The following is a 27,259-nucleotide window of genomic DNA, read 5'->3' as shown; positions in this document are numbered from 1 at the left end:
AAATTTCTTTGAAGGGAGGACTAGGTGCTGGTATCAGGCCATAGCTTCCCAAGGGGAGTACTTCAAAAGTGACTATAGTCCTATTCAGCAATGAGGTATGTAGCACTTTTTCTAGGATGAGTTTGCAAACTTAATTTTCAGACCTCGTATAACTTTCTGTTAGTTCCAGGTATGTTACTTCTGACTTCTAATAGCAACCCCATAATGGTCTTGTACCTGGCTCAGTGAGAAACCAATACTTCCACATCACCTACTGGTCTCAATCCTAGACCCTCTCAACTAGGTCCACTAATACTCCATTTAGGAATATGTAGTTATTATTACTTTCCAATTATGATCATTGTGGATTATTACCATGGACTAGAGTCATACCTATCACAAGAAAGCAGATCATTCATCTGTAAAATATGAATGATAAAAGGACATATTTCATAGGGTGGCAGTGAAGGTCAATTTAAGGTAATGCACGTCAAGTGCCTCACACAGGGTACGACCCCTAAGTGCTCGATAAATATTACGTGTAACTAGATTCTATAATATAAGTCCATTACTCAAAGGCAGAAGCCAGTTCTAGTCCTGATGATAAAGTCCTACCGAATTTTTCAAAATAATTTGAAGGGTACTAGTTAAAACACATGAATAATCGATGTAAAAGCATATATACCACATGATGAATTTGTGGCAACCATAGAAGAGCACGCAGACTCCTTTAAATACAGAATGTCAGTCTGGCGTTGCAGCCCTCAGCACCTCAGAAACGCTCCTATAGCTATCCTCCATTACATTTTACATCTCATTAGGAAGACAGATAAGTAAAGGAAAGCTATGTCCCCTTATTCTTATGAAAGTTAACTTTGATAAGATGCCTCAATGCGTACCTGAGTCCTAAGCTTATCACATTCAGCTGTAAGCTATATTTTATTTGTAACATTTTAAACAAAAATTCCTATATAGTCAAGTTATCTTCTCTTCCTCCATGTTCCTTTCACTCCCTATTAGAATACCTCTTGCCCCCTTCTCCTCTGCAGGGTTATTTTTCTGGCTTAGCCCTAAAGGCATCTGAGTTTGTAAGACTGCTAAACTCTATACATATGGAATTCAGGTGTTATTTAGACATTTGGAAAACGCAGTATTTTATGCACATAAAGTTTTATAATAACAATCAGTTTTGCCATGGCAACAAAATACTAAAGATGCGTTGTCCAAAAAATATTACATGTTTCAATAAGTAAATAAGTGATTGGGTTTTATTTTAATCCTGTGACAGGAAGGATAATGAGTAAATTGAAATAATCATAAAAAAATAAGAACTCTACTTCAGAGATCTGAGAATACACAGAACTTTTTTTTCCCCCTATAGTCCATAACAATACCTCAAAGTTTAATAGGAAGATTGTACCTGCAAAATGCACTCCCTATAGGAATTGTTTCTCACAGTTTATTTTAGGAAAAAATAATTAATGAGTACCAAAGGGTAAAAACTGAGCAGAGAAAATGGTTTTAAAAACATTTTCCTTAATCAGATAAATCATATGCACTCTGAAATAACTCAAATTTTATTTTTTCCCCAACAATTAATAGAGAGAGGTGTAAGTTAATATTATCAAGCCAGAGTAATTCTACTTTTTTTCTTTTTGAAGCTAAACTCTTTCCCAAGTTGCCAATCTTCAAATGAAATTCTGTCAAAAATAAAAATCATGGGTATCTTTAGATTTTATCAGATAACACACTGTCTGGTAAAACATCTGACTCTCATAAATTACGAATGACTTTAGTGTGCAACCAAATTGAAGATCTCCTTTAAAAATTGTATTTTTATTTTTTTCATATTTGATCTTTTTTGCGTCAACAAAGGATAAAGTAGCACTACTATCAAGAAAGCAGAGTTTTTTAAGCCAAGAAGACTAATTACTTTAGGCCTTAAATAATGTTAATTATCACTTTTTGAATTATATCAGATATATTTAGTAGGTAACAATACTTCATAAACTCAGAGATATTTAAACCAAATTTTGACATCAAATGGTAAGTCTATAATAATATGAACTTTCAAATTTGCAAAACTTTGGGTTTTTATAAATATGAAACCCTTGTATAATGTCTTTGTTTAAAAGTCTAATAAAATTATAGTTTTTAAAACTAGATGAAAATGGAAAATTTTTCTCTTTTGCTGTATAGGATATGCTCTCCCTCCCTTAGCTTTTTATCAGAGCACTGTCGTGATTTAGATCTTCAGAATTTTAGGTAAGAAAGTATGGTTTAGAATTTTTTCTTCAACACTTAACTGCTTTCCATAAAAGAGGATACCTTTTTTTGCACATTCTGAATGTAAAATGCCTATCCCTAAGCTAGCTTCACAGTAGGTCTTATTTTCAAATATACTTATGTTGAATCAATATTTTCCCATTTGAACCTTCTAAGGAATAACATTGGGAAAATGCTATGTTGCTCTACAACTAACGTAGTGTATATAATCATTACAATACTTCAAAATGTGTTAAAGTATTTTCAGGAACAGTCATTTGTTGAAAAGCTAATAATCCCAGATGGCATTCCTAGTAAGATACTGTCTTGTTAGATACTGAGCTTAGACATTGCTCTTGCTTTTAAAGAACAAATGCCAAATCATAGTGAGGCAAAAATATAGACTGCTGTATTTTTTCTCCCACAAAATAAAGGAGGAGGAATAAGAGGAGGAAGAGGAAACGGTGCAAAAGGAGGAGTTGTCATCTCAACACCATACATAGGGTAGGTATCAGCTATTTCATTCCATTCTCACAAGGCTCCTATGGAGTATTTGCATCTCCACTTTACAGATGGAAAAAATGAAGCTCAGAGATTATAGTGTAATGTCTAATACAAACAGCAGTTTGAGCTGGATCCAACCCAAGATTCGGAGCCTTCATAAGAGTCCATGAAGCCTTTTAAAAAGAGCATCATTTGAACTTGGGCAATTTAAAAAAAATAAGAAAAAGAGCAAGAGAGACTATAGCTTGTCCCCATAAAAGTCATGAAGTCAATCAAGGAAATCCCAGACTCTTATCTTGCAATAAGGTTAAGGAGTCCCGACATGGTACCTTCCTTCCTCTCTCCTCTCCCTTAAGTAACTGTTTTAAAAATTATATACTTGATATCATTATGGTATCGATATACGATAATGGTTGTTGGTAGTAGTGGAGGAAGGCAGTGTGTAAATGAACCAAGCAGAATATGGAATGCCTTATCTCTGTATAGCACCAGGAGTTTGGTGTAGAAAGAGTATTCCCATAGAGACACAGCAATAGTCAGTACAGTTTTAACAAGGTATCTCTCTCTCTCTCTTTCTCTTTCTGTCTCATATATATATATATATATATATGTATTATTTTCAGAGAAGAGGGGAGAGATGTTCCAATAATTATCACAGGGTAATCATGTCATTAAATCTGACTAAGCAAAAGGTATTTACTGGAAGAAACTAATTTTGATTCAAATTCAAAGAACGATAGCATTCACAGTGAGAGTTGGAATAGGGAGGGAGCAAAAAGGAAATTCTTAACAAAAACTAAGTACATTTGGAGAGAGATGAGTCAAATCTAATAAAGGCAGTGATAAATACATAAATACCATTTACCTGAATAGGATATGGTTGCAAAGTAATGCAGATGGAAGTGACACATTATGACACAATAAAATTTATTCATATAATGGCTAATTCAGCAAGGAGTCTAACATATTAAAATGATCTTGAGTTGCTAAGTGGTATTAGATTTAGATAGGAACATTAGATAGGAACATTAGACTTAAAAAACACTAAAAGGCTTTGCTTCATATCTTTCACTAAGTAAATGAAGATATCTGGGGAGGGGCAATGACTTGTAGAATCCGTACCTGGTTATTGGTAGAGCCCTTGGGATCAAGCCTATAGTCTACTATTACTTTTATAATAATACTAGTCAAATCTCAGGAAACACCCCCATCATCTGTTCACCTTCCCAGCTGCAGCCACAGGGCCACTTGATAGTTAATGTTTCTCTGTATTACTAATAACTCCCTCGGCCATAACAGACACACCCAAGAACAGTGACTCAGGGAGAAACCAAGACCTGAACTCAGGAAATGCAGTATAGAACTCCTCAGAAATTACTCTGCCCTAATTCTCACTAGACTTTTGCTTATGTGTCTTCTTGATTCCATATTTCACAACAGTTAAGATTCACATCTCATAGAAGCAGCTAGCCTAGAATTAGGAAACAGAGAGGCAAATGGCATTCTGGTTAAACATTTACATATTCAAGACTATCAGAAGTGATAATTTATGGATATCTATCACTGAGTGGCTAGAAAAAAAAATTACTTTAATGAAAGATGACTTTTCTTTTAAGTAATTAGAGAGGATACTTTCTTAAGAGGTATTCACAGTAATTAGGAATACATGCATATATCATCTTGGGAACACCTCCTGAGAGACAAATAATTACCTGAGAAAAGTCTTGCTAGATGCTATCAGACTTTATAAAGTTGACCCAAATGTAATTATGTCAACCACGTGGTGAAAATAGGAAGGGGTTAGAAAAGGAGCCAGTAAATAAAAATGTGGGCCTTTTAGGCACAAGTAAGATGTTAACTGCAATTAGATTTTCCCAAAGGAAATTGGGAATTTTTTTAATTTTAAATTTAAATTTTTCTCTGAGATGGCTTTCTGGGTTCTACTTAGTTGGTTCCTAGCCCTACTTGTTTGGCCTCATATCTTCATAGAGTTTCATAATGTTGATTAGCAAAAGAATCTCCCTGAGAAATTTGGAGGTAAGACACTTTCTTTTGTCCATTAAAAAACACATTATTCAAACATTTTATAAGAAAAAGGTATTCCTCTTTTAGTACCATGACAATTCACTGAGAGTTACCAATAAAGAGAATTTGTCCTCTGAAAATAGTTCAAAAACAGAAAGTTGATCCTCATAACTAATAGGCTAGGTAAAAAATTATCTTTCTTATTTTATGTCACTTTGATTTTGTGAAAGAGAAGCGTAACCCAACACATAGTGTTTTACACTATGAACTTCAAGTTCCTCAGCTTGTTAATGCAATTGAGAGCTCCCAGCAGACAATGCCCAGACAGAAGATGTTACTTTTACATTCTCTCCACATAAATAGCTGTCACCTTAAAAAGGAAAACACATTGAACAGTTATGACTAATGTTCAATTTCCAGCGAGTGCTAGCCCAAGAAGTCACGGTATCTCCTGAATTTCATTTTGCATCACAGAAATGCAGTCTTCCAAAGGAAACAAACCATGATGTAGGCTGATGAATTCATAAGTACTAAGTTTACCATAATAATAACATTAATCTTCACTAATTTATTTTTCAATTTTCACTTAACAACATCATGGTTCAAAAACAAATTGTGCCCCCAAACAGAAATTAGCAAATGTTGGACTTGATAATTTGTTGTTGTTTTACCTTTACAAGGACACAAGTATATACTTGCCTTTCGGTCTCATTTTAAAAAATACAATTGTATAATATGTTCACAGAGCACAGGATAATACAGCATTAAAAATACTCATGGTTCAAGTCAGAAAATTAACCTGACAGTTCAATTCATTCAATAAAAGTGTGGACACCTGTCGTGTGCCTGATTCTATAGTAAATTTATAACAATTGGAATAGATTAGTGCTTTCTTTAATGTAATTCTGCTCAAGGAGTTAGTGTGGCTAAAAAAAGTCAGGTTATTTGAGCTCAAAAGGTTTGGGAAAAGATAATCACTTTACTTTTGCAAAGCCTACATTTGACATTAGCTTCAGAACACTGCGTTTCCCTAACATGATTGCGAAGCTTTTAGTTGCTTGTCTTGCAATCGGTTACCATGTCATTGTGGATTTCAAGAGTCTCGTATTTCTGTACTTCATAAATGCATGCTTTTTTCTAGCATTTCTGTGTCTTGTTGACATGAAAGAAAGCAACTCCTTGTATATGTGCATCCTAAGGTCCCTTTTAGATCTAAATCTCTGTATCGTACAGTATCTGTGACTAAGAACTAGACACTTTACAATTAAAAATCATAACTTTTTATCCATATATTTTCAAACTCTAGATTGAGCTCAAGAAACAGTTTCAGAAATTTTGTTAGTTTCCAAATTGCCTATCATGGTTCTGCGTACATAGAAAACTCTCAATAATTTGTATTTAGTTGATTAAAAGAAAATTTCTGCAATTTAATATGAGCTCTAAAATAGAATTTCTGAGATTTATAAGCCAATATAAATATTTAACAAAAAGCACCAACGCCTTAAAATGCTAAGTACCTAGTAGGATCTTCCTTCAGAATTTTACATTATCATGCCTGATTTTATACTGTTTCCACACAACTCAGGAAATAATAAGTACATCTATGGTTTATTTAATAGCATAAACTATATCCAGAGCAAGATTTGAAGCTCACTCCTATTGAGAACAAAGAAAATTTCACGAGATTTGCCAACAACATATTAGAAATTAAGGAAACTTTAAGTGCTTTGAACTTATGAATGCATCAAATCATCTCATTCCCAGTCCACACACCTTAGCCTTCGTGGGCATAAGTCTCTTGGGTGTATGTACAGTATGAAGAGAAGGAAAGCGCCACCTTTAACAGGGACTTAACACCATTCTCTCAGATATGCAAGACATGGGAAGTACAACTGTGCTATGTATCCATATGTCTACTTCCTGAAAACAATAAGCATGGTTCATACACAGAGAGATGATTTTATTAGACATATATGTTATACTCCTCTGGCGCTTTTCCACGTGTTTCAATGTTTTCATTTAGAAATAGAAATAGTATTACCTTTCTTGCATCTTTTATCATCTTCCGAATAGTTTCCTTAATTGTAAGTAGGTGTGCTTTCGGTGGATGAAAGAGGAGGTCTATGTGGGTCCCCCCTAAGATTCCAGGCATCACATACGGCCAGCCTAAGTCAAGATTTGGAGCTTCCACATCAGACTCAATGGGCCAGTAAGTCCCTGAAGATGAGGTATCATCGTAGGAATCGTCAGTACCATGTGTTGCACTTTGTGCGATATTCTGGACATTTTTCAAAATATAAGCAATTTCTTCCTCAGCTAGAAAGTCTGATACTCGTTCGTTGGCAAGAAATTCTTGGTATGCTTCTAGCCCATGTTCAATCAGAATATCAATGGCTATTCGATACCATTCCTTGTAGTGAGGCTCAATGTAATTGTCTGATTTACACTCATCATTCAATGAGGACAGCATTGACGAGGTCTCCATTCTTGCAAGTGTTTGACAACAGCACTTTCAAATGTCCATTTGTGCAGCAACAAGAGGTATCTGGGTGTTTGAAAAGAAGGAAATCAAGATCAGTTAGAATTTACTAATCAAATACTTATAATCCATGTTAGCTATTATTTTTATATTTACTCAATTCTAGTACCTATAGCTCAATATGATATACATTTCACATCCAAAGTGATATCAATTGCATCATAATTCAAATATCTACCACAAATATATTTCCTTTTACAGACTGCTGGTTGATTTTCCATTTCCAAGGTGCCTCTACTTTCAGTTTCTCACCTAAGGAAATACACCTTCCTTCTCTGATATCCACAAAGTTCATTCTTCTTAACTTCAGTCTGAGACTACATACATGGTTGTATCAGTTTCTACAAGCCTTTTTGATTTTGGCTTTAACATATTTTAAAATAGAATACAATCAGTACCTGGCTAGCCATTAACACAAGGCTTTTGCTGAGTACTTGTTATGCATATAATCACATACTGATGAAATATAAAAGGCACAAAACACTCGCTTTCTGGGAATTTGTTAATTAGCTGAAGAAGAGGCAAAGTGTATATGAAAAACTGCTTATTATCAGTTTGAACAAAGCCATATATTGCTAAGAGCCAAAATGAGTATGGCCTGTCACCAATGCCTTCAAATAAAAGCAAGTAGAAATCAATATGAAATAAACCAGTTACAGATAGCCCTCTATAGGAGGTGGGCTTTAGCTGAGTCTGGGATAGTGAGTAAGAATATGACCAGGTGACAAAATGAGTATTTTCATCCCACACAAGAGTGAAAAACGAGCAAAAGCACAGAACAGGTATGAGCTTGTACATTCATAACTTAGTGAAAAAACTTGGTCTGCTAGAAAGCACATTCCTTTTAGTAGGAGTAGGAGATAATGTTGAATAGACACGATGGAGCCAGGTGTGGAGAGATACAGGAGACTTGTGTGATTCAGCAAAACTGTGTTTAAAACAATTAGTTTGGAATTATCAGGGGAATGGAAGAGAGACAAGTAGCCAGGAAAGTCTTTCAGCATTCAGATACCCAGTGAAGAAATGACAAGACTATTCGAGGGATGGTTCAAAGCAAGAACTCTTGATATTTGGTAGTTTGACAGTGTATAGGTGATGAAGAAATTTAAAACATCAAAGATATTTCAGGGATTTCTCTGAGGAATCAAAATCTGCCTTTTCAAGCTCACACCTCATCCCTCATAATACCCACAAAATGTTATTCATTCAATCCCTCACTGTGTGAGATACTGGATTGGATTTTATCTCAGTCAACTAAGGGACTTCCCAGTCTTTTGAAGTCATGATCTCCATTGTATAAATTTAAACAAAGTACAACTCTATGATGTGCTACAAGCATGAAAGGGCTAATTTCACTCAAGACATCTTTGTCAGTGACCTTGCCCTAATTTTAAATTTTCATACTCAGGCATACCAAAATTCAAATCTGATTTGGAAAGGTAACCGAGGAAGCCATTACCTTTATTTATTCTTTAGCTCAAAATATGTAATAGGAATCACTAGTTATACCAAGAAGTTGTGAAGGAATCAACAAGAAGGCCACAAGATTTTCTGGACAGGAAGGGATCAGAAAACATGCATCATATAGCAAGGAAAATAAAGGGTCCACTTTACAACCGTGTTTCCCTGAAAATAAGACCTACCCGGACAATCAGCTATAATGCGTCTTTTGGAGCAAAAATTAATATGAAGGCCAGTCTTATTTTACTATAATATAAGACCAGGTTTTATGTACTATAATACAAGACTGGGTCTTGTATTAATTTTTGCTCCAAAAGATGCATTACAGCTGATTGTCCGGCTAGGTCTTACTTTCAGGGAAGCAGGGTATATTAGTGGAGACAATCCTGCCTCCATCCCTAGGCTCAGAATTTTTACCAAGACAGTCTAAAAGTATAGAAAGCCTAATGATTAAATCTGATACAAGAATAAAAACAGAACCTACTCATGCTACTGACAGATAGTGTGTAGAGGGCCAGGAATGCTGCTAAACATGCTTCCATGCATGGGACAGCCGCCCGCATTGAGGAATTATCTGGCTTAAAATGTCAATAGTGCCAAGGTTATCATATGCATGACATCATACTATTAATTGATGACCTTGTCAATGTTCATTAAAGGTCACTTTTGGATAAAATATTCATTTATAACAAAGAAAAAAAGTTTTCATTTGTTTAACAGAATCAATCCATTTGATTCAAATATACTTCCCTAAAATTTTGTAAGGTGTGATTTTCATTTGATAATTCCAGTGCATGTGGGACAAGCATCCTGCGATCACATGAAAATCACATTTATTATTTGTAATTGTTAAAAATGGTAGGTAACTGCTGGTGGTACAGAAAAATTTTAAGTTTTCTTAGCACTTATTTCTTACTTTTTTAAAATTTAGCTTTTGAATTTCTATATTAAACACATATTACCTTTGGAAGTTAAAATGCATAAAGTAGTTTAAAAAACTGTATTCGTTTCTGAGCTTTATCTGTCAAATATACACTTTGCAGCTGCAAAAATTCATTCTTAAACTATGGGTAAATTGAGAAATCACAGAGATCAAAAAGAACGTATGAAAGCAAAACCACAAAGACATAGGTGAAAAGTTAATTATGAAGGCAGAAAACAAAGATGAGAAAAAAAGTGAAACACTATAGGACTAATCAAATGGCAATGACGGCCAGATACAATGCTGAAAAATGCATCAAAGAAAAAAATGCAATAGACTGTGAGCATGGACTTTGAGATATTATGCACAAGAGTTAAAAGATAAATACACTTGATATTGTCCTGCTGGAGAGGCAATACTCTAACCACTGTCTAGAGATATGAATTTATGTAAACAAGAGCTGTGTACAAGGGATACTTGTGAAGGAACCATCTACAAACAAATTTTAAGGGAGAACAGCAAGGTAATGGCACCTACATAAATGGGTGCTGCCATAAAACAGCACCTGTACTTAGGTACAGACTTAGTACTGGACTCCCAAGAGGTTAGTCACTGAACATTTGAAGGGCTTAATGTGAGGATAAAATTAATCGAGTATGCCTAAACATATAAAAGCACATTATTTATTAATAACCATTAGGAACCCCTAGGAAGTTATCGACATACACAGTAGAGTTAACGAGTAGAGAAAAATAATATCTCGCTATGATGTAAAAGCTGAGCAGAATGCTGGGCTCATCGACTTGTTAAGTGACTTCATTTCGGAAAAAAACATCCTTATAAAATATAGAATTGCATCCGTACCTCAAAACAATTACAAAATACATTTGATATTGAATCTTTAGTGTCATTTGTGGAAAGTATTACTGCCAAATGTTAAATCTGTAAATACAAAGGATACAAAACAAGGTATAAAAAATTAGATTTCAAAAACTGTTTGGCAGTTTCCTTGATAAAGCTAAATATGCAAATGACATATGATGCAGCAACTGCACTCTTGGGGTTTATCCTACAGAGATGAAAACTAACCTTCACACAGAAACTTGTACATGAATATTCACAGCGGCTTTATTCCCAATAGCCCCAAACTGGAAACAACTCAAATATTCTTAACAGGTGAATATTAAACAAACTGGTACACACATTCTATGAAATACTGCTCAGCACTAACATGAACAAACTATTGATACATGCTATTATCTAGATGAATCTTCAAAGAATTATGCTGAGTGAAAAAAAAATTCCCCAAAGATTACATGCTGCATGGTTCCATTTACATAATATTCTTGAAATGACAAAATAATAGAAACAGAGATCAGATTAGTGGTTGGCAGGGTTCACCTCATGGAGTCATCGTAAGGGAGGCCTGTGGAGGAGGAAGGTAGATGTGGCTCTAAAATGGCAACAGGAGTGATTTGGATGGTGATGGAGACGTCCTGAATCTTGACAAGATGCTGTCAAGATTTAATGTCAATGTACTCGTTGAGATATAATTTTGCAAGACATCACAACTGGGGGAAACTGAGTTAAAGGCTACCTGCAATCCCTTGGAATTATTTCTATCAACTGCCTGTGAATCGACAATAATCTCAAAATAAAAAAGTTTAATTAAAAAATCATCCTGATGAGCAATTTTGTGTGCCTTGAATAGGAAACAAAAACAAAATAATATATAGAATAGAGGGTGAGAGCTTGTTTATAGGGTCAGACTGCCAGGTTCAAAGCCAGCTTCCCCAATTACTGTGACGCTCTTGGAAAAGAAACCTGTGTCCAGAAGCCTTGATTTGGTCATGTGTAAAAAGGACAACAGCAGTCTTCACCTCACTGAGTCATTCTAAGGAACAAATGAGGTAATACACTTAAAGTATTCAGCTTTTAATATTAACATTATTATTATTATCATTACTGATTTTCATTTTAACAACCTATTACAGTATAATTGCTATAACATTGCAAAAAAGGTTTGATCACAAGAGTTTTTAAAGTGTAAAAAAGGTAATGTCATACCGTTAGCAATGTCACTTACTATTTCACCAACTGCAACATTAACCAAATAGGCAAACCTAGTGTCAATTTGTCAAAGGTTTCTGATCTGAGAAGATTCATTAAAAAGACTTCTGAAATAATAAGTCAATGGAAAGATGCTTCAAAGAGAAATTACAACATTCTTACATCACAAATAGTCTGAGGTTATTTGTGCAAGCAGATGATCCAAAGTCAAGACTTTGAAAGAAATATACACATGCTAACAACTCTGAGGTCTCCTTTCCAACTTCTGTCTTAGGCTGTTTCTATTCAACTACTGAAAGTTGTTCTGGGTTGAACTGTGTCCTCCAACAAGATAAGTCCAAGTACAAACCCTCAGTACCAGTAAATGTGATCTTATTCGGAAATAGGGTCTTCTCTGTAGATGTAATCAAGTTAAGATGAGGGCATACTTAATTAGGGTGGGACCCAATACAGTATGACTGGTGTGCTGAGAAGGAGAAAGTTGACACAGACTACCCAGGAACAACCCCAAGTAATTAGTGAGGCAAAGACTGAAACACTAGGGATTGTTGGCAACACCAAAGCTAAGAGAAAGGCATGGAACAGATTCTTCTCTAGAGCCCTCAAACAGAACATGGTCCTGATGACACTTTGATGTAGGACTGTGTAGTGGCTTCCAAAACTCTGAGAGAATAAATTCTGTTTTTTGTGTTTTTTTTTCTAATTTTGTTATTTTATTTTGTTAGAGCCACACTGGGAAGTTAATACAAATACATATAAAATTTGTTTTTTATTTTTAAACCTTAAGAATTTAAAAAAGAAACGTAATAAATAAAATTAATTTTCCAACCAGAAATTATTTCAAGTACTGACATAACTTCAATGTTGAGCAAATTTTATTAAGGAACATTTTAATCTCTCAAATACTGACCAAAAAAAATCTCAAATCAATCTCTTTGGGGCTAATTGACTTTATGATATATAGCAAAATGTCTACCTACAGAATATGAGAAAATGTTTTACAGATTGTTTGAGAACATCAGTCTCATAAAATCAAAATCTATGGTCCACAACAGTTGAAAATCATGTCTCCTCTTGCTTCAAATTTTTAGCAGCCAAGATTGTGTTTAACTTTGAATTTAATTATCAGAAATTTAAGATGAGAATTAAAACAGTAAAGAAGCTACTATTAAATTAAAAATTCATTATAATACTCAAACTGTTAAGTATAATTTAATACCTAATTTGCATACAAACTTATTTAGAAATTCTAAGCAGGCTTCTTTGTTATATAAGTGTTATTTGGCGCAATGGCACATTACAGTCTTCCAAAGTAATTTTTGGCAAGGTAAGGGATACATGAACATATAGCACACTCAGTCACTGAGTGCTGGGTGCAAACATCTCCATATGTAGATCTCCAAGAGAATTACCCATCTCAACAAACTTAAGAAAAGGACAAACCTAAATATTACAATTAATTGTATAAATCCCAAATGAAAATTCCATTTGCACAATACCTTAACATTTAATTTCCTTAATTTCTTTTCATTGTGGCATGGATCGAGGATATCACTTGCACACAGAAATAATTCTAGAGTTTGTTTATACTAGCTGTTATTCAATATATTTGCCATCCACAGTATAACGTATCGTTCAGATATAAGAATGGAAAGGCCCGCAATATATGTTCATGACTTCAAAACATAATCATTCAGTATCATTTGGAAGTACTGAGTAATTCCTGTAGAAAAAGTCAAAGAAAAAAACGATAGACCCTTTACTCAGACATACACGCAATAGTCAAATTGCAGAGGAATGCCCTATACATAGCTTAAAATGCAAGGGTAATTTTACCAATACTGAAACTACTCCTGAATCAGATTCCATCTTGATATTAGCACTTCAGAACCTCAAATGAACGGACGAGGTGATCAGGGTGGGGCTGTATCTTGAACTGTGCCAAAGTATCCCGGTCCCGATAAATATGTGTAAAAATCACTTGGATGAGTAAATAGAAAAACATTGATACAGTCTGCAGAACTGAACAACAGCATATATATGAGATGCCAGAATTAATATTCAAAATGATCTTAAATGGGGTGAAATAATAAATCAACATAAAAAGATTAAATTCAATAAATGTAAAGGTTTGAATTTACATTAAAAATTAACTATACAAGTACAGAATTGAGCAGACTGTGAGGCAGATTATGTCTCAAAGAACAGTTGAAAATTTAGTGTTTAATACAAAGAGAACACTAAGAGGGACACCTAAGAGCAGTCTCCAATTACATAAAGTGGGAAAGTAGGGCCGAATGACAAATCACAGGTTGACACCGTCACAGACTGGGTAGATGGCCTAAGATTTGACTTCTGCTCTGCCACATATTGTTTGTGAGACCTCAGCCATGTAATTTTAGGGCTCTAAAGGATGTTCCTCACTGGAAAATGGGTAAAATAATAGTACTTACTGCAAAGGATTTCTATAGGGATTAAATGAGATAAAAGCCGTGATACCCATACTCTGTATCAGCCATAAACACTGCTAAAAAATGGTTAGGTAGTAAAATAGGAAGGAGTTTCATTTATTAACGAGCCTTTATTTTTCACTTACTCTCTTAGTAAATATACTATTTCTGTATGTATTCAAGCAGAGGACATATTTTCGACGGAGTCATGTAATATGTAACAAGTTGAGTTGGGGAGCATCCTTTGCTTTAAAATTCTAAGGTATTTATTTCACTTTCTGAAAAGGTTTGTGATACCCACAACTTTGCTAACTTTGCGTGGAAGTAGGGAGGTGGCTAGGAAAGTATTTCTTACTCTGGTGTGACAAGGAACTGCCTACTTACTTACCCCTCTTCCCAGTTTCTTCTGAGTCAACCTTCACAGTTCGGTTTCATTTTTTTGAAGTTAAGCAAACAACATTACACACACCCATTTTCAAATGCAAAACAAACAAATAAAAAACCAAGAAAGTCACAAGCTGCCTCTCGTACTTTTAATAGCAGGAAAAATGCTTATGTTATGATGCTATGTGGATAACAAGCAGGCTACCAAACTATTAGTTTGGTGCAAAAGTAATTCTGGTTTTTGCAATTATTTTTAACCTTTTAAACCGCAATTACTTTTGCACCAACTTAATACATAAGAACAATTATAATTAAAGAAAATTCATCCAAAAGCAAAAGCAAAAAAAAAAAAAAAACATAAAAATGAGAATGGTTGTCTTTTAGTGGTGGTTCTATGGCTTTTTTCTATATTTACCAAATGTTTACCAATGAATACGTATTGTTTTGCACTGAAGAAAAAGACAACTTTTAAAACAACCTAATAGTTGTTTTGTTTTGTTTTCTTTACTTTAGAATATCTTCCTTTTTTTTTTCATTCAGGGTAATAAAAACTTTGCCTATAAAATAGTTTAATAATTCTTACAGAGCAACACATTAGCAAGTACAGAATATCCAGAAACTAAAGTTATATGGGTACAGAGACCATTAAAAAAATGAAAATAACTACAGGCACTTAATGAGGTCTCAGTAAGTTGCTCACTGATACACATTGTCATCCCTAACTCTCAGGGGCTAGGACCACAGCCACTGCTAGGAGTCCCGCAGCATTTCTGCCCATTACCTGTTCTCATGCGGTATCTAAATGCATTATTCTCTACCGTCTTCCCTAGACTATAAGCTCTGTGACAGCAGAGGTTGTCTATTAACACAAATATTAATGCTCATAATTGTTAAATAATAAATAAGATACTGCCTTTACAACTCAATGTAACAAAATAAGAGCTGATTAAAGTATGACAGGCCAAAAAATGTTGAAGTGTCAATTTTTAAAACAACGGTGATACCCATGCAGAACTTTTCAAATATATTTGTTTATGTTAAATGGAGGTTAGATTTTTGATAATATAAAGTATTTACTCATATGAAGGGCTTTTAAAAGAATAATTAGAATCCCACTGAGTGCCGTAAAAGTAATTACATAAATCTATAGATTGCTATCAAAAAACATAAATACTAATTCAAAATGAGCACTTTGTCAAAATAGATATTATCAAGTAGAGTGTGAAGATGCTCCCTAAAATTTGTATTTTGACATGTTTAACTATGTTAAAGTCATTCTGAAAATAGTTTCTGTGCATATGTTAGTGAAATAAAGTTCTAAGTCTTGTGTTTTTCAACATAAAAGGTGATAGAAAATTAGCTGTAAAGCATGACTCATTTCTCCTGTGTTTTCGGTTTCAGTTCTGTTATTATAGGAACTTATTTCAACTGTAAAAAACAATTGGGTGTATAAATGAATTACAAGTATAAATATTTGATATATCATTAAATGTAACCCTGATAAGTTTAAAAGTCCATTATTTCACAACTTGATAAAACAGAGCAGTGTGAGGCTTAAATTTATCCAATAAGTCGTTCCAAATCCAAATTCTGGTTTCAAGAAATATGTATATCTCTTTATTCTAAAGGCAGGCAAAACTTGCAGCAGGATCAGGATCTTTTTTTCTTGAGAAAACTAGAGTGTTAGGGGAAATTATTTTTTTAATAGTGACTATTGTTATTGCCATCAGTATCTGAAAATCATTGCTGAAAATTCCTCAATGCTGGGTTCTAGGACAGAAGGCTAAGAATTTCCTTGAAATGCCATAAAGCTACTTATTTTCCTGTTGTCCTGGTTGGACTTGGGAGATTTACTCATCTCTATTGTAAAAATTAACAAACAGAAATCTCTTTCAAAATGGATTTGAGAGGCTAAAAGAGAACTCTCTCGCATGTGTCGGTTAATACACCCTAATTGACCCCTGGCATCTATGACAGGAAGTGACAGGACTTTACTACCTCAGGAGGAAGAAGAAAAGATTCCCTACTTAGTAACACCTCAGCCAATAGGAGACTGCCATAACTCAGCCACTGAAAATTCACTGTATTTTGAACTTTCAGTTTTCTCCAATGGACTCTATATTTACAACAGTTTCTCCCAAGTCCATAAAAGAATATTCCTCTCCTTTGTTTCTCTGGACTTGCTCTGGGTTCACCATTAGCCTGTATGTCTTGAATTGCAATTCTCTATTGTAACCAAATAAACCCATTTTACTAGAGAAATGTTTAGCTTTTTGTTTAAGGTCAACCCCTAGCTTCATGCTTCTTTGTCAATATTCTTCCCCAGCATAATTTTCATAAAGTTTTACAGCAGGAAATATCATATACACAGAAGACTTGCAAATCTCCAGACTTGACTGCTCTCCTAGACCCCAGACTCATATATTCAAACGGTTTCTGGACACCTTCCCTGAACATCTAACGGGTTTCTTTCTTTATATTTAACATGCCAAGTTAATTCCCATCTCAGGGTCTTTGCACTAGTTGGTCCATCTACCTGGAATGCTCCTTCATTCCTACTTTACTCATACGTCACCTCCTTAGAGAGGTCTTTCACACTAGCCATTTTAAATAGAACCCACTTTCTCTGCCATGCTTAATTCTATTATTGGGCTTTATTTAACTTATAGCACTTATCATTATATAAAATAATCAAGTTATTTCTTTACTTGCTACTGTACCTGTAGCAAGTAAAGAAATATCTTTATCCCCCTCATTAGAATGGAAGCTCCTCAAAGACCATCAAGTTGGTATATTCTAAGTTATCAGCACCTCTGTCACACTGGTTATTCCACATTTTGAATATCACCACTGTCCTGTCAATAAGGCCTATTGTCTTTCATTTTAAGTATGTTGGGATCTATATTCCATTGTTTCCTCACTGTGCACTCATAAAGGGGATATAACTATCTATCCAACTATCCATCCATCCATCCATCCATCCATCCATTCATCCCCTCACTTGTTTGCCTTACCTCTCCTCCCCACTTCAAAACACCTATATACAGTTCCCTGATTACCATAGGAAGGATGATTCAGGATCTTTCAAGCCCAGTTTACTAACCTTAGTATAGTTTATAACAAAGACTTGATATATTTTTTTGTAAAAAAGCACTACAGGCAACAGGGGCCCCATGGAGTGAAATGTTGAACATGTGTCATATGCACTTTTATCCCACCTTTTGAGTCTATTTAAGACAATAAAAAGTCAGCCTTGGTACGTTGACATTTACAGAGAGGCAGGTGCTATAGGAAAACATAATAAATATTACATAGTAAAACCTATTAAAGTGGCTTTCCAAATACATTTAACAAAACAGTGTGCTTCACCATTAACCTAAGGCAAGTAAAATGTCCTAAGAAAATGTATTTTGCTTAGGTATGCTGGGAACAGCTGTCAAAAGTCAAAGTATAAATATTTAGTGGCAAAAAAGCAATCTTGAACTGTTAAAGAGTAGAGGTTTAAAAACAGTAATACTGTGTGGAAATTGTCCAAGTGGACACACATTTATTTAGTTAAAATGCCAAAAAATATTAAATGTCAATAATATATCTAGCCTGAAAATATTTAATTTTAATTTGTGTAAAGAGCCACATATATATGAAAACATCAAAAACAATCTCAATGTCTAGCAATCCTTTATTAGTCTCTTTCAGGATCCACTTTTAATCAAGCCTGCTTAGATAGCTATATCACAGTTGAAACAAAGCTCTTCTTTTTTTTGATTTTCCCCCAGAAATCCCCAAAAATATCTGACTGGAAAACACCCCCACACTAGTTCAAACCTTTTATTGTTTTCAAAATAATCCTCCTCATTGGCTCCTCTCACTTTTGTATATACCATTTGCACATATGGAAATTAATCAACGGTATAAATAAATACATCTTTAAATGTAAAAATGCTTCTGGGTTTGTATAGATGGATTTGTGAGTCTTATGGATTACATGTTAACAATAATCTGGGTTCCCTTCAGGGGACCTTTCTCTTCAGGATTGTGTTTAATTCCTCTGACAGTGTTTTTAATCTGGGAGCCTAATGACTGAGACATAGCTGATGTTTATAAAGCTCTAGTCACCATTGCCTAAACCAGATCTGAACCAGAACATGCACCTAAGCAACTCCTTTGTTTGACTTTCATTTGTCCTTAAGGCCGGTGTCAGTGTAGCAGTGAAGGACAAGGGGATGGCATGGCCACATGGTACCATGATTATCATTGGTAACTTTCTGCTCTGTGCAACTTACTGTGTGTGTGTGTGTGTGTGTGTGTGTGTGAATCTTGTTCTTTCCACTCCTTGGCTGTTAAGTTCTAACTGATTTCAATGGCAGGACTCCTCACTTAGTCTCTCAACTTAGCTTTCCCCCACAAAATGTGGCTAGTATTTAGCAATTCCTAGAACACCAAATATTTTTAAGTGGAAAAACCCTGGCATTCTTCTGAAGGTGTTGTCATTGATTATATTATCTAAAACTATCTTCTCTTTGCTTCAGTTTTAACCATCTTCTATACAAATAAAAAAAAAAGTTACTCACGTGAAATGTATACAAAATAACTCGAACTATTTGTGGTCTTCTTCAAATAATGGTACCAGTATGTTGTGATATTAAAATCAAAGATAATACTATCCTTAACTCAAATAATGAATGATTTTATAAAGGCTATGTGTGATTTATTCTATGTGTGATACATGAATACATCTATTTAGGATGCTCAAAAGCTCCTGTCCCAACTTTCTGGAGACTCACATTTTTAATCCAATGGCCTTGAAGAGGTTTCATGCTCTTTCCCTTTAAGATTTCTTGTTCTCATTCTTCTACAAGACTTAACCTGCTTAACAGTAGTAAATCTCTCTAAACAACATATGGAATTTAAAATAGTTTGAAGACCCTATCTCCATAACAGGACTCTGAATCAAGGCTTAGAATATGCTTCAGATGTGACTGATTTCTCAGAGAATAAACACCATTAGATAGGAGTGTATAAGAATTGTCCTAGTATTGCACAAATTAATGCTTTTACAATTAAGTACTTTCTACATTGCTGTCAATGTATATAGACTGATGTTTTTTGCCTGACATTAATAAACACAGGAATTGTAGACATAGGCTGCAATTTTAATGGTCTTTAGTATCATATTCTTACTGAGATTTATTTTTAAAGAAAGTTCCAATTATATGTATAAATGGTCCCCTACATAGTTCTTTTGACCTATGAATATTTCTGCATTAGACATTGACATTCAATGTACCTTTCCTATGATAAATCCAGTCTTTAATCCATCAATTAGCAAATGTTTCAACAAATTGTACAGTGAGGCTATCAGCATGTCAATATAGTTTCAACAGTTTCAATAACATCATTATCCTTCTTTTTACTGTCTTACTTGCACTCTTGACTATTTGGTTGAAGCTTGAACTTATAAGTTTTTGGAAACTGGAAAAGTGAAACCCTTGATGTTAGTGATAAAATTCTTATCTAATAAATTGAATATAACTGAACTGAAGATGGAAATCATTGGACATGCCAAAAGAAATATATCTTTAGTTTTAATGAGATGATCATTGTACACATTTTCCATTGTGAAGGAAAACAACACGTTTTTAAATGTGTAAAATGCTAGAAAAGTATTAAATATTGTATCTATCATTCAAAGTATAATTGAAAATTTTATTTATATATATATTTAACAAATAGAGAATAGAATCCCTCTTGTAATATATACTTGTTATTTGATTTTCATATAATTTGACTTTTATAGATTTTTAGAAACATATAATTTGCCAAAGAACTGTACTGATAGAGACAACAGATAGAAATAAACAAATATAAATAAACAAGCAGGTGAACAGGAGGAGAAATAGACAAATAAGTAGAAGTAGGGAATGGGAGAGAAGGAAAAAGATAAATGAAAGGTGGAATAGAAAAAGAAGACAAGAGAAAGTATGAGAAGAGAAAGAAGGGAAAGCAAGACAAAGGCAAAGAAAAATGGGAAGAGAAGCATAGAGAAAGAAAGGAAGGAAAGAGAAGACAAGGAACAAGGAGGGACAAAAAAAGTTCAAAAAGATGAAATCAGACAAAAAGAATAAAGGGACAATAAGAGATGAAAAAAAAAAGGTTGAGATGCAAACAGTGAAATCAATGGGAAATAGTGTCAATAGTTCCTTACTCCAAAAACAACTTTGCTTTATGTTGCCCTTTTCTAACACATAATTCAGAAGCTAAATTTATTTGAGAAAAACACAATTTTTTAAAACATCAGTGAACAGATGTTGAATGAGTCAGATGAGACTAAGTATATGGAGAAATGTGCTGTTAAGAATTAAAGCCATCGTTGCTTGTACATGTATATAAATGATAGTCCAGACAAACAGCCCATGTTGAATAATTCTATTACAGCCATTGAGGTGGACGAGCCACTTTTTTGCTTTGAAAACTGCCTTTTCTTACCCAAGTGAGTAAAGCTTATGTAATCACAGAAGCAACCTGATGACAAATAGAGAACTAAAACTCTTTGAAATGAAAATTTGACAATAGAAGTAGAAATAATGAGTTTCCCAGAGATACTTCAGGGAGGCCTTAGTTAACATTATTTTATGGTACCCTCGGTAAGAAGTGATCACAGAAAATTTCAGAGCAGAACGGGACATGCTAGTAATCATGTACTCCAAACTCTTCAGAATGCCAGTTAACAAACCTGAGAGGCCAATACAATTTAAGTAATTTGTCCAAAATCACAACTAACTCAGGTCTGCTAATGTTCAGTTTCCCAAATGATTAATGAACATATACAATATCGGATGGGACCGTCAGAAAATATGAAGGAAATACTAAGTATATGGACCTGATCTGTTAATTTCTGTGTGTACTTAGACTGGTAATTAGGTACCTAAGAGTGAGCTTCCTGAGATCCAGAAACAGTATCCCCAGAGTGGAACACATTACTTGGTACATAATTGCCAATACACGTGTGTTTAATGATTTGATAGAGTACAAGAGCAATGTTGTAACCTTTAGATATCTTGACTGCATAGCTTTTATATAAACACTTTAAAATGGGCCACTAAAAGTAACATGGAGATCACACCTGCTCCTATGCCAGTAGTCCTAGTTTACTTTCCTCAAGGATTGGTGTAGTCTACAAATTACTTGACACATTACATAGCTCAAAAGATAAATGTCCTGTGCCTTTAGGGGACATCTGGCCACACTCCTAAGGATTGTGTGAAAATAAAACAAAATACAAACGGGATAGTAATTAGATGTCCCCAGAGGAAAAGGTTCCTCATAGCATTTCATTCATGATTATGTGATTCAAGCACTTCTCAACACAGACATGCACAGTGGGTGAATATATTCCTTATGTTTGAATCATCTCTCCAGCCTAGGTTCATCTTCCTCATAGCATCACAGCTGCTGAAAACATATTTTGCCTCCCTCACCCCCCACCCCTGCCTCTTGTACTCGTATATGTTAGCCATCTGACTCTTTAATAAACTCTCCTTCACAATCCAACCTTCTCCTACTCCACCCCTACACATACTCTTTCTCTTGGATCCTACCATTTCCCCAGCTCCTGTGTCAGCAGACCACAGTACTCAGTCTCCAACAACTGGCAGTGCCAATCTCTGTGGGAGCCCTTCTCCATCTTTATGGGCTGGGACAGACACCTCAAAACAGGACCAGTGCTCACTGGCCACCTCCACAGGAAGGAAGCACTGTTTAAAGGCTCCAACCTATTTCTCAGAGAAATCTTGGTGGATTTAATTCTTGATGGAGCTTACATGTTATTTGTATAAAATTTAATCTGTTATTTGTATAACATGGTATCCTTAAAATCCATAACCATCATTTAGAACAGTATTTCCATGGAGGGAGTGGAGGGGGAAAAATAATCTGATTTTCAAATGATAAATTCACCAACCCAACAAAGTTCTAAAATGCATCCCATTTCCAGGTTAGACATAATTACACGAACAAAAACACATTTCAAAATTAACAGTAACACTGTGTTTAACAGACTCTGAATTGTGAAACATCCCTGGAACACTCATTTTCCAAGTGGCAGAAAGACAGACATGCAAACTTACCTAACTAGCTAAACAAGGCCAACTTGTAATTTTACAAATAATTAGTTAAGATAAATGGAGGCTTTTCAAAAGGGTCTCCTCCAACCAGATTTATGTTATAGAAGAGGCCTGCTTTCCTGGGGTCACATTTTCACTGGTCACATTTTCACCGTAAGATTCTACAGACTTCAAGTACAATGTTACATCTTGGAAACTCATTACTGCATAATTTAACTGAATGCGAAACAGGTAGGTAAGTCGTTACAGGGCTAGTAAGTCATGATCAAGAAAATACTCAATGTATGAATCTCCACTATAAACTGTGAAGGGCTATGGTACCAAGAGGGGATATAGCAAAAAGAATAAAATGAATTAACCCATCCCAAAAGATTTTGCTCAGTTAAAGTAATAATCTCCAGAGAGTAATCAGAGGAGACATCACTGAGTCAGCACCAGAGGTGTGGTTTGTCTGCATCTATGCAATCCCTTTCAGCAACTGTTCAGTTGGTGATGCTTCCCACAATAAATTCTGAGCATCTGCAGTCTAGAATGTGCCAGCTGTAAAGTCAGGATCCACCCAGCCCCTCCGGCAGGCTCTGCAGGGTGCAGTCAGCACCCTTAATAGGTGGGTACACCACCTGTGTGCTAAGCCCAAAAGCAAGGGGGGTGGAATTTCGAACTGCAAGGTGTGGGGACTTCCATCATTCTGGGAACTGTAGGAAGACAGGGAGAAAACAAACAAAACAAAAGACCCACCCTACCCCCTTTCATTCTCTTTCACACCATTCTCATTCTTATTTTCAAAAAGCCCAGCTTTCTCTCCTGTACATCCCTTTCATCATTGTCCTGCTGCTTGTCAGGACTGATTTAGGCTCAGTCATGGATTTCCCTGGGGCTCTTGCATTTGTTGGGGATGACAAAGGGAAAGCGATTCGGTGCCTGCCAGTAATCTGGCAAAATGTCTAGCAAGAGGGAATTTGGAATGAGCTGTTGGACATCATAGTTTAACCCTGACTGCTTGCCACCAACATGGTTTTTCTTAGTGTTCTAGCCTCCTTAGTTCTCATCTCCACTGCCTGGTCAGAAACCCTATAACCTATAACCTCATCACTCTGTGCATAAGCAGCTGTCCTGTGTTCCCATAACTTCTAGACTCCACCTATAAAGCACAGTGGTCTCTTCACATACCCATGATTTCAACAACTACCGCAGGCACATTACCTGCCTCCTCACCTTCCTTACATAGGTAATAATTCTCCCAACAAGAGACAAAGAATAGGCCTCCAGTCCCCAAGGACCCTTCCAGGAGCAATCTCCTCGAGTCACACTCTCCTTTTAAGATCACCATAACCAAGAGCAGTGGTGCTCAAAATCATTTCAAGTATATACCAGAATCACCTGGCAAGCTAATCAAAGACAAGCACCCAGGTTCAGGTCAACTCAAGTTTGAAAAGAGTGTCTCCACTAATCTGGAGGCAGAAGCGGGATTGGATACAAATAAAGGGGGGAAAAGAGAGAGAGAGATTTTTGTCAAGGAAAACTTTTTCTTCCTCTTCCACTCCTGCTCCTCAAAGGAGATCTAAAGAACACCCGCTCCCCTCCGCAGCCTGAGCTCCCCCTTTCCCGGTGTTTCCCACCCCACCTCCATACACACACAGGACCCTCCACTTCCACCCTTCACTACCTCCCACAAGGCTCCTTCCCACCCCTCTCCACCGCTTCCTTTCCCCGAGTCCTCCGAGGACTCCAGGAAGAAAGAGGAAACAAATCCAACGTCCACGGTGGGCGGCGCCCGTCCCTGGGGAAACCTGAGCCCACCCCGCTTGAGACGTAACTTTTCAAACTTCCCAACTCACTCTCACGTACACGATAATGAAAGAAAAGCAGACACGGCAGAGGAAACCGAACTCTGCACCCTGGTGACTTTCCGATCTCGGGCGCGCTCGCCAGAGGAGGTCCCGTTCCCTCCCCAGTGCCAGGCCGGCCTAAGGTGGGCGCAGTCCCGGGACCCTGCCGCACCCCACTCTCGCACCCGCCAATCTCCCGCCCGCCGAGACCTCGAGGGGACCCAGGAACCTCACTCACGTCCACGGAGCACCCTGAGCCGCAAACGGCCGCGCAGGCAGAGGAAGGTTTGCTTCCCAGGAAGCTGAGAGCACGAGGGAGGGGAGAGGAGTTACCTGCCGAGCGTCAGGTCGGTGGAGGGAAGCCAATTCCAGCCCGCACCGCGCCCCCCTGGGGCTAGGTGCAGAGCTGCGTGAGGGCGGGTGTAAGGACTAGTAGCAACAAGTCCGAAGCCATGTCACACCAAACCCCGGGCAGCAAGGAAGTGTCTCGGAACCTGTCTGAACTCAAAACTCAGTCCTCTACCTGCAAAGTATACAGCTTTTCTTTCCTGTCCGCCCTCGAGACTTCCCAGCAATTACAAGTCCCCACATCTGGCCTGGGCGAGCAAGAGACCTGGGAAGACGCTGGCGCTCACCTGGGAAAAGAGTGGACCTCTGCGGAGCGAGGCTGTGCCACCATTCCCCGCCCTTCCTTGGTTCTGGAATGCACGGAAGGGAGGCCCAGGGGGCGCAGGGTGAGGGCGAGGGTTGGTACCATGCTCAAGAAAGTGGGACAGATTCAGCCTACAGCTGAATCATTTCAATCAGCAGCCAGCAATGTAGACCGACCTTTACCCAACTGCCAGTGTTTCTAGGCTTGGAAAATACCAGGAAGTCGAAAGGTGAGGGAAAAAAGTGCTCGTGCATTTACCTTTTTATATGAAAGAAGAATTTTAACTATCATCAAAGATTCCGTGCTGACTTTGGACTGTCCTGGTTACTGACTTGAAATGAAAAGACACTGTTCTAAATAGGGGGATACCTGCGTGATAAGGTCACTCTGCGTGGGATGCTATGGAACAACGTTATGGAGCAATGTTATGGAATTAGAGAGTTTATAGTTTGTTTTTAATATAAAATAATTAGAACAATTAGTAAAAATCATTTTTGTTTCCTTGTCTACATCAGTAAATCTATTGTTAGTGTTTCTAATAATTGTATAACCATGTAGTCCTCAAGATATAGTCTTTTGCAGCAAATGTTAAAAATGAAGCCCACTGTGTTTCCTGAAAATAAGACCTCGCCAGATCATCAGCTCTAATGCATCTTTTGGAGCAAAAATTAATATAAGACCCGGTATTGTATTGTATTATATTATATTATATTATACCCGGTATATATTATATCATATTATATTATATTACATTATATTAAACCCAGTATTACATTAAAATAAGACCGGGTCTTAATTTTGGAGAAACACGGTAGTACTGCAAGAATGAAACTTAGGGTAATAATAGGTGTATTTTAAACTTCCGGCCTGATATGTAAATTATCATAAAATGGAATTGACCTTAAAAATGACTTTTATGGCTGTTTCACTCTGAATAAAACACTGGGGGAAAATGCTAAACTGTTAGGATTTGAGTTAGATCTTGACTGATGAGACAGGAGAATGAAATTTACATATTCAAATTGACAAAACAGATCAAAGGCCAATAGCAAAAAGTAAAAACAAGTTCCAGGACTGTACAAAGTTAAGCTTCTACATTGTGTCATGTGTGGTCTATAGTTTCTTTTCTTCAACAGCATATAGAGAATTGTTTTGCTTTACATACTTGACTTTTTTCCCTCTGTTCCTGCTAATTTCCATGTCTCACCTTTTATTATTTTTGCAATTCCGGTCTTCATTTTTGACATGCAGTTGTTTGACTCAATTCATGTTATCTGTGTGGTACTTCATTTGCTGGTCTTTTTACAGTTCAAAAATAATACTGGGCATTTCTTAAAGGAGCAATATTTATGAACATTTTGAGACTGCATTCATAAATATACACTTATTTAAAAAACAGCAAGAATATTTAGACTCAAATGAAAATGGGCTCATGGGAACTCTAATTTTATTATGACATTCATTCATAACATAAATTAAGTGAAATCTCAAAGGATATCTACTAGAGTGTTAATTATTCAAAACAAGTAAAGGAAAATGTAAATGAAGAGGGAAAATTCATCAAAAGCACTATGCTAAGGGCTTTTCATTCTTAGTGGCATAGAAGAATATACAGAATTGACCTAACCCCTTAAGGAACCTACAAGCCAGGTGAGAAAAAGGATACATAACAAGGAAAAAGAGCTAATAGTACAAAACAGTGTACGGAACTTTAAGTGGAAAAGGCTTAAGTACTTTAAGAGGTAAGAGGAAGAAATTATTAACTGCTTAGATAATTGGGGAATGCTGACAGAACTTCACAGAACTGTTGGAATTTGAATTGGATCCTGACGGATGTGTACACTTGACATGACTAGATGCTAAAAGAGCAGAAAAAAGGCTAGACATGAGAAAGTTCCAAGACCATACAAATCAATTGCCAGATTTGGCCATGGGCGTGGCATAGCTGTGTTGGAAGGTAAGTTTGGGAATAAAGTTTAGAATCATTTCCTCAGCTACAAAATGTGGTCAGTATTATTTACTATCTAAGGTTGTTACGAGAATCAAGAATTAGAAA

The 27,259-nt window shown here is 36.1% G+C and overlaps 1 protein-coding gene across 5 annotated transcripts in view; it reads right to left on the bottom strand.

The window, feature by feature from the left end:
- The window catches only part of FAM83B (family with sequence similarity 83 member B), a 77,724-nt gene extending 52,412 nt beyond the window's left edge, over window positions 1-25,312 (bottom strand). For 2 of the 5 annotated variants that reach the window (XM_033103530.1, XM_033103534.1), the window contains exons 1-2: window positions 24,790-24,878; window positions 6,815-7,318 (exon numbers count right to left, since the gene is read on the bottom strand). In XM_033103530.1, the coding sequence (XP_032959421.1) occupies window positions 6,815-7,258 (444 nt within the window). In that variant the 5' untranslated portion in view covers window positions 7,259-7,318; window positions 24,790-24,878. The other 3 variants (XM_033103533.1, XM_033103532.1, XM_033103531.1) reach the window with 3 other exon arrangements.
- Between the last annotated feature and the right edge of the window lie 1,947 nt (window positions 25,313-27,259).

The sequence above is a fragment of the Rhinolophus ferrumequinum genome, chromosome 3, assembly GCF_004115265.2.
Source record: "Rhinolophus ferrumequinum isolate MPI-CBG mRhiFer1 chromosome 3, mRhiFer1_v1.p, whole genome shotgun sequence".
In the NCBI taxonomy this organism is placed as follows: domain Eukaryota; kingdom Metazoa; phylum Chordata; class Mammalia; order Chiroptera; family Rhinolophidae; genus Rhinolophus; species Rhinolophus ferrumequinum.
Note: the sequence above shows the minus strand (reverse complement) of the source record. Positions and strands in the feature narration are given on the sequence as shown.